This window comes from Wyeomyia smithii, chromosome 3 (genome assembly GCF_029784165.1).
Source record: "Wyeomyia smithii strain HCP4-BCI-WySm-NY-G18 chromosome 3, ASM2978416v1, whole genome shotgun sequence".
Taxonomy (NCBI): domain Eukaryota; kingdom Metazoa; phylum Arthropoda; class Insecta; order Diptera; family Culicidae; genus Wyeomyia; species Wyeomyia smithii.
In genome coordinates, this window is record NC_073696.1 from 193,211,934 (window position 1) to 193,221,521 (window position 9,588).

General features: G+C 38.5%; 1 protein-coding gene across 1 annotated transcript; it reads left to right on the forward strand.

Annotated features, from left to right (window-relative positions):
• Positions 1–3,659: 3,659 nt before the first annotated feature.
• Positions 3,660–4,925, forward strand: LOC129728958 (uncharacterized). Its single transcript, XM_055687435.1, has one exon. It carries the CDS (start codon positions 3,660–3,662, stop codon positions 4,923–4,925), a length of 1,266 nt encoding a protein of 421 aa, XP_055543410.1.
• The last annotated feature ends 4,663 nt before the right edge of the window (positions 4,926–9,588 follow it).

Below are 9,588 nucleotides of genomic sequence, written 5' to 3' on the forward strand. Positions count from 1 at the left end.
AGAACACTCGTTTTCAATTGCACACAATTTACCAATTTTTGAAAAATTGGTTGAAACTATACTCTTAGGAACAAATTCATATTATTTTCGAGGGTTTTACCTCGACCTCCGCCTAATTGATATTTAATCTCACGGATGTCACCTTTTTGAAGGTGATACGTATGAAAATTTTCCTCATGGATGTCACCCCCTAGAGGGTGACATCCGGGGCGGACCGCCATCCCACGCTACACTAGTATATGCCGGTCACAATTGTTTAGTGAATATCGAAGATGAAATGAAATAAAAATAACTTATTACTTATAACTGTTGCAAAAATGTTCAATTCATGATGAGTAATTTATGGTAATCATGTTCATGAGATAAACTTTTAATCGCCACCCGACCAACCACTCTTTAAGTTTCTTCATGAAACGAGAACGATCGCTATCAATTAGTTTTGAACCTATATCGATTGATTTCAGTTGTTGTCATTTCATAAAGGTGCATAAAAAGTGGTTGATCGGGCATCAGCAACAGCATTGCAGTTTTTCCTCGATTGCACATGAATAGGAATGAAAGAATAGAAGTGTACCGTAAAACGGGGCGAAAAGAAACAGTGGGGCGAATAGAAACAAAACTTCCGAACTCGAAAAAAGCGATTTTAAGTCTTCGATTACATTTAAAAACCATGCAAAAAATATTTTCTTATATAGTTCAATAGTAAACAAGTCCTGCAAACCCAATTTTGGGTTAGCAGCACTACTGTCGGTTTGCTTAAAAAAATGCAAAATGGGGGTTCAAATTCTGAACGTTTCCGAGTACTAAAAAACTTTGTCTGTGGAAGCCATTCTGCTTCACTTAGAACTTGTTCGTGTGATATACTGGGTCGGTAGTTATGCATTTCAAGTTTTTACGCTGAATTAAGGAATTGCCGTAAGGTATTCATCACCACGTTACCTATGTTTCATGGAAAACTCGCGGTTTTCAGAATAACGGGGCGAATAGAAACAACGCCGTAGCGGCTATTTTTTGTACCAAAACATATAGATTTGAGAAATGCTATAATGTTTTATAAGTAAAATGATGTGGAACATGTTTTGTGCATTTTCAGCCCATGGTCAGGACTTACCAACAAAAAAGTCCAAAAGCGTAAAAAACTGTTTTTTTGTCAAGCGGTTACGAAATATAGAATCAACTACTCGGATAAATCGGATGTTACCTTTAGACTTCAATCCAGTAGACAACCACGCTAGTTTCAAAAAACGTGATGAAAGTCTGATTTATCTGCTGCATGATGCTCGACATGACATGAAGGTTTCAGTTCCACCAAGACAAAATGTTCCCGGATGTCGTGTCCTAGATGAAACACCGGAAAATGTCAGACCGGTGGAAATGCTTGACCCAACCCGAGTCCTTCTGTTCCTAATGAGGACTCTTATAGAACATATTCATTCAAAAGATAACAAACATGAAGTAATAAACCGAACATTTCCACTATTTTGATATTTTATATCGTTTTCTTGCCTCTCATATCAATAAATATGATGCAATTGTTCTGTTTTCTTCAAATTAAAACTAGAATTTTCTATCAGAACAAGGAAAACGTATTTTATTGGCGAGTGTTTCTATTCGCCCCATTGCGGGGTGAATAGAAACATGCAACATTTTTTCAATAAAACAATGAATTACTTATTTCATTTTATTCAAAATGGACGTTACACCTTTAATAAAGGAAGGCAAGACCCATGTTTTAAAACTTTTATATTCATTCTATACATTATAGTATTTTTTGTACACTGCAAGATATATCGCAGACTGTTTCGCCCCGTTCTACGGTACCGGTGAAATAGAGACCTGCGGCGCCCTGCTTCACATTCACTGTACGGTACTGTTGCTCATACCATGTTGCATGTTTTCTTTCAAGACATTAGTTTTTATTACGCTCTAAAGCCTGTAGTACACTCTTTGACCGAGCGTCAAATATTTGTCACTTTTTGACAGATAAAAATTTGGTCAAAGATAATTATTTGTCACTCTCCAATTTTAACATGGGGCAAACACGGGCAAACAACAACCATGATGTCAAATAAATTTGACCATTATGTCAGAAGGTCAAATATTATACCATTAGACAAAGAGTGTACTACAGGCTTAACAGCAGCTTTAGAAGTTGTTCAAGACGAAGGGTTGTTTCAAACTTGTCGAAAAGTCTTTACCTTCGAGACATCAAATTATTCTAAGTTCATTAGAAGCAAACATAAAATGACGGTGACGGGGAAATTCTGTTAATCTCTTTTTTGATATTGATACAGAGGATATCACGAAATGGTTGTTGTCCATTCACGTCTGTGCTAGGAATGCTCGCATGTTATTGGTTCATTGTTCGCGTAAGTTTGTCTTTGAAACTTTTCATCATTTTTTTCTGCATAGCCATGTAATAATTTCATTATTGGCGTTTTATAATATTGTTGAACATTTTATCTATCCAACAACATATCGGTTATTGTTATCCATCATGTGGTTATGCTGCTATTATCGTTCGAAATTTGACGCAACATTTGCTAGTTTCATTTCCAATTTTACAAAATGCATCCGAAAACAAAGACGTAGTCCCACGTCAAAATTTAGTCAAATTTGACAACAAATAAGACAGATAAGAGTGCTGAGATGAATAAAGGTGTGTTGAGATGAATAAATATGTATAAAATCGATTACTTTACTATGACAAAACACTTTTGATCGATCAAAAGCAAAATGATCTCGGAAAAACTATACATAATTTCGGCATCATTGCTTATTCGGCAGCCGAGCAGATAAGTCGAGTTTCTTGCGTTCTGCAGTTTACCGAATTAATTCCCGCTTTTTTCTGGCGTTCGCGTGTGCAGTGCAATTTTTTTGGTAGTGGTACGCTGTGCGTGCAGACGAGAGCGGCATGATCAACCGTATATACTGCGTTGGTCTGGATTGCCCCGCAGCAGGGGAGTGCAGCTGTGGTAGTGGTGTACTTGGCGCGTATGCTGATAGGTGTGCAGATTTAACTTCGGATTGCCCGTCCCGCATCACAGAGAATTGCTGTGACTTGTGGGGCAACCCCGACTGGGGAGAAGCAAGTGGCGCCGCCGCTACGCAGTTACAGCCAGCGTTGCCAGGTCATTTTTTTAAAAATCTGGAAAAGGCAAAATAAAAATCTGGAAAAAATCTGGCGGTCATATCGTGGTGTGAAAGGTTAATTTTTCGGATTAATGTCTTGAAGTACGCAAAATTTGAGGTGACAAAATTGCAAAATTTCGCGCCAAAATTGAAGTGATGACCTTTTTGCGGAACAGAGAAAATAAAATCTGGATAAAATCTAGATCATCCATGAAAAATCTGGATAATTGGACAACAAAGCTGTCTACCTGGATACATGTTCAAAAATCTGGATAATCCAGCTAAATCTGGATACCTGGCAACGCTGGTTACAGCGACAGCGTATCCAGTGTTGCGGATTTACATCGATATATGTATAAGATAAGTGATACTACGATTTAATTCTCGTTGGCATATCTTTATATACATATTTTTTTTTCCTATTTTCCCTATTTCTACTTTATATTATATAAATCATCTTCATTACTTTTGTGTATATAAGTAACTCGTTTTTATAAAATTTTCTGCGGTAGACAGTTCACGACCCAATGGCGGTGGGTGGACTGTCTATTCCCCCGGACCTTTCCTCCTGTTCAGAGGGAGAAGAGTCCGTAATGGATTTCTCTGACACCCCTAACAACAGTGTGGACGGTTTCTCTGAAGTGAAGAAAAAACGTAAGAGACCTCGTCACACTGCTTCGCCTATCCCATCCACCAATGACGCACCAATTCGAGTAAAGAAGTACCAGAAGAATCAACCTGGACTTCGCTGGGTTGTATATATTCGTCCCAAAAACAAACCCCTGAAAGTGGTGCAAATTTGTAAAACTTTGCGCTTGAGATATACCAGCCTAATCGAGGTATATAAAGTCAAAGCTGACAAATTAAAGGTGACATTTTCTGATCTCGAACACGCAAATGCGGTCGTTGAAGATCAAAATTTTACCATTGAGTACCGGGTATATATTCCGGCACGCGCTATTGAGATCGAGGGCGTGATAACAGAACCCGATCCTACAGAGAAAAAGATACTGGAAGGAACTGGACGTTTTAAAACCCCAAACCTTCCAGAAATAAAAATTCTAGAATGCCGGAGAATGTATTCTAAAGACAACATGGGCAAATACTCCCCGAACGACTCGTTTAGAGTGACGTTCGAAGGAAAAGTGCTTCCGGATTATTTAGAGCTATTCAAACTCCAACTACCGGTTAGACTTTTCATTCCGAAAGTAATGACCTGTACTAATTGTTTGCAGTTAGGGCACACGAAAGCCTACTGCAGTAATAAGACTAAATGTTGCAAGTGTGGTGAAATAATGGAGAATAACCACACTTGTAGCGAACAGGAAGCAAAATGCTCCTTATGTGGTGGCAACCCACACAAAATTGAAGAGTGCGCAAAGTATAAGCTACGCTCTGACGCACTAAAAAAATCGACCAGACAACGCAGTAAGCAGTCTTTCGCACAGATGCTGAAGACAGCGTTACAGCAGGAGGAAAATCGTTACTCCAGTTTGGAAAACGATGATTCAAATGATGACGAAGAGGATTATCAACCTCTGCTATCAACCGGAGCTGTACGAAAACGGCCAAGTGCTTCTTCTCCTAAACTCCCTAGAAAGGAGCAGAAGAAGGCGCTTAATGATACCCCTCGTGGTTCCACTTCCAAGCAAAATGCTAGAGCATCACCACCAGGTTTCAAAGTTGATTGCGATAAAGAGTTCCCTAAGCTCCCAGGGAAACGAGCTGTTCCCACAGCTAAATTGTCATCGGAATCTGAAAAACCGTCCTCTGATGTATTTCATTCAAAATGATCGTTGAATGGATATTTACCACTTTTGGTTTATCCGATTCTCTTAAAAGTATGATTTCGGCTTGGCTTCCAACAATTTGCATGTTGGGTAAGCAACTAAGCACCAAATGGCCCCTCCTCGCGTTCGTATCCTTCGATGTCTAAATCAGACAACAAAAGTGACGAATCGACAACAAGGATCATACAATGGAACTGTAGGAGCTTGACCCCCAAATTAAATAAATTTAAACTCCTGCTTCACGATAGCAAATGCGATATTTTCGCGCTATCAGAAACATGGTTATCAACGGATACAACACTAACCGTTCAAAACTTCAATATCATCCGGTTAGACCGCGGAAACTCTTATGGTGGAGTGCTCATTGGTATCAAAAAATGCCACCCATTCTTCCGAATCCCTCTTCCAGCAATTGATGGTATAGAAATTGTTGCTTGCCATATAACAATTGCTGGTGAGAGCCTCACTGTCGCATCAGTCTACATTCCACCCAGAGCTACTATTAACCGGCTGCAGCTAACTCAAATAACGGAGCTGCTTCCGACACCACGTCTTCTTTCGGGAGACTTCAATTCTCACGGTATGGCGTTGGGAGCACCTGGAGATGATAGCCGGGCTATTCTTATTGAAAGCTTACTAGACGAGTTCGATATGACCCTATTGAATATACCTGGGTTAGCTACAAAAATAGCAAGGCCTCCAGTACGAGAGAGCACTTTAGACTTGTCTATGTGTTCCTCCTCAATAGCTTTGGATTGTAAATGGGAGATTATTCAAGATCCCCATGGTAGTGACCATTCGCCAATAAGTATTTCGATTATGAACAGGCTCCAGTCTGCTACCACAGTCGAAGTAGAGTATGACCTCACCCGGAATATTGATTGGGAAAAATTCGCGAACATAATATCCCAGGGTCTCGGAACAACCGATGAGCTTTCTCCATCCGACGAATACAACTTCCTTGCAACATTAATTTTAGATAGCGCGTTGCAATCTCAGACGAGGCCCGCCCCTGAGAACAAGTTGAAAATTCGTCCTAACAAACAATGGTGGGACAAAGAATGCACCGAGATGAAAAAAACTCTAAAAGCAGCATACCTTGCATTCAGGAAAGATTATTCCATTCAACTTTTTGATCAGTTTAGAGAGCTGGAACTGAAACAGACTAAACTGCACAAGCTGAAAAAAAAGATCGTACTGGCAAAATTTCATAAGCACGTTACCCAGAGATGCTTCTATGAGCTATCTCTGGAATACGGCTCGGAAAATGCGCAATAGGTCCGACAACAATGAGGCTAATGAATACTCTGAACGTTGGATCTATGATTTCGCGAAAAAGGTATGCCCAGACGCTGTCCCATCACAGCAGGAATTCAGCGACACAACGGCCATTGAAGAACCAGAGTTTTCAATGCTGGAATTTTCAATCGCACTCGCTTCTTGCAAGAACAAGGCTCCAGGACCGGACAGGATCAAATTTAATTTGATGAAAAACCTACCGGATTCGGCTAAGATACGATTTCTTGTACTGTTTAATAAGCTTATCAGGAACAATATGATCCCGGAAGCTTGGAGACAGGTTAAGATTATCGCAATCAAAAAGCCAGAAAAACCTGCCACAGATCATCGCTCGTACAGGCCGATTGCAATGCTCTCATGCATACGCAAATTGCTTGAAAAAATGATCCTGCGTAGACTAGACAACTGGGTAGAAACAACTAACCAGCTATCAGAGACCCAATTCGGCTTCCGTAGAGGCAAGGGCCCTAACGATTGCCTAGCATTGCTAGCCACAGAAGCGGAAATGGCTCTTGGTAGCAAACAACAAATGACCTCAGTTTTCCTGGATATCACAGGTGCATTTGATTCAGTTTCAATCGAAATTCTTTCCGAGAAACTGCATCAAAGAGGATTCTCCCCTATATTGACGAACTTCTTGATCAACCTGCTGTCTGAAAAGCATTTAGTTTTCAACCACGGTTCTTCAACAATAATACGAACAAGCTACATGGGTCTCCCCCAAGGCTCTTGTCTGAGTCCGCTGTTATACAACTAAAGCAACGATGCCAACCGAGAATCAATTTTCTTCGGATAGTAACAGGAACCATATGGGGAGCTTATCCAGAGGATTTGATACGACTCTACCAAACTACGATTCTGCCCGTAATAGAATACGGCAGCATATGTTTCAGAGGTATCGCAGCCTCACACATGCTGAAGCTAGAGAGGATACAATACCGATGTTTACGTATCGCTCTAGGCTGCATGCAATCGACGCATACCATGACTCTCTAGAGGTCATAGCTGGAGTGCTACCTATTAAAGAGAGACTTTTTGAGCTGGCCCTACGTTTCCTCATCAGATCGGAAATAGCAAATCCAATGCTTATTGCAAACTATGAGAAATATCTGGAAGTTGTTCAGAAACCCTGTATGTCAGTATACCAGCGGTTCATGTCTATGGAGATAAATCCTTCGGTTGTTGCTCCATACCGTGAGATTTCAACATCGCTCAAAAATCCTTCTGTTGTATTTGATTTGACGATGAAACAAGAAATCCATGGAATTCCTGAACACCTTAAACCAACAGTTGTGCCATCAATATTTTCGGCAAAATTTGGCCACCTCCCAGAACAGAATTCCTTTATCACGGACGGATCTGTAATGGATGGACATTCCGGATATGGCATTTTCAACATGGATCATCGCATATCCCGCAAACTGGCACAACCTTGCTCCATATACGTAGCGGAACTAGCTGCCATACACAATTCGCTGCTAATTATCGAGCTCAAGACACCAGGTAATTATTTCATCTTTTCGGACAGCCTCAGTTCTATCGAAGCTCTCCGATCGATCAAACCGGTCAAGCACCCGTCCTATTTCCTCCCGGAAATTAGACGGATATTAGAAGTGCTGGTTGATCGGTCTTTTATTATCTGCTTTGTGTGGGTCCCCTCCCATTGCTCAATCCCAGGCAATGAAGAATCTGATTCACTAGCGAAAAGGGGTGCCATAGAAGGAGATATATTTGATAGACCGATCACCTACACCGAGTATTCTCACCTACCCCGACAACTGGCTCTGGCAAACTGGCAGGAAAAGTGGGATTCTGGCGATTTGGGGCGATGGATGCACTCCATCTCGCCCAAGGTGTCTACGAAATCATGGTTTAAAGGGCACGATTTAACTCGGGATTTTATACGAGTTATTTCACGCCTAATGTCAAACCATTACATTGCAAATACCCACCTCTATCGAATAGGGATAGTCGATAGCAACCTTTGCGAATGTGGAGGGTACGAGGATATAGAACACGTAGTCTTCGTATGCCCTAAATACCACAGAGCAAGGAATAAACTTTTCGATTCCCTCCGGGAACGGAATGCACCATCTACAATGCAAGTTCGGGATGCACTTGCCAGTCATGATATCAGTTTGCTCACCCATATTTACCAATTTATTAAAGATATAAATTATCGTATTTGAATCCTCTTCCCTTTCTTCGCTTCTCTCTGTCCCCCCCCCTCTCTATGCAGATCTTTAAGGATAATACTATTTTTTTTCTTTCTTTCTCCATCTTTCATCTTAGGTTATGATTTCCAAGAGACAAGGACTCATCATCCCTCAATTTTATTACTTATATATATATATATATATATATATATATATATATATATATATATATATATATATATATATATATATATATATATATATATATATATATATATATATATATATATATATATATATATATTTATATATATATCTATATATATATATATATATATATATATATATATATATATATATATATATATATATATATATATATATATATATATATATATATATATAATATATATATATATTATAATATATTTATATATATATATATATATATATATATATATATATTATATATATATATATATATATATATATATATATATATATATATATATAAATATATATATATATATATATATATATATATATATATATATATATAATATATATATATATATAAATATATATATATATATATATATATATATATATATATCTATATATATATATATATATATATATATATAAATATATATATATATATATATATATATATATATATATATATATATATATAAGTAATAAAATTGAGGGATGATGAGTCCTTGTCTCTTGGAAATCATAACCTAAGATGAAAGATGGAGAAAGAAAGAAAAAAAAATAGTATTATCCTTAAAGATCTGCATCAGAGAGGGGGGGGGACAGAGAGAAGCGAAGAAAGGGAAGAGGATTCAAATACGATAATTTATATCTTTAATAAATTGGTAAATATGGGTGAGCAAACTGATATCATGACTGGCAAGTGCATCCCGAACTTGCATTGTAGATGGTGCATTCCGTTCCCGGAGGGAATCGAAAAGTTTATTCCTTGCTCTGTGGTATTTAGGGCATACGAAGACTACGTGTTCTATATCCTCGTACCCTCCACATTCGCAAAGGTTGCTATCGACTATCCCTATTCGATAGAGGTGGGTATTTGCAATGTAATGGTTTGACATTAGGCGTGAAATAACTCGTATAAAATCCCGAGTTAAATCGTGCCCTTTAAACCATGATTTCGTAGACACCTTGGGCGAGATGGAGTGCATCCATCG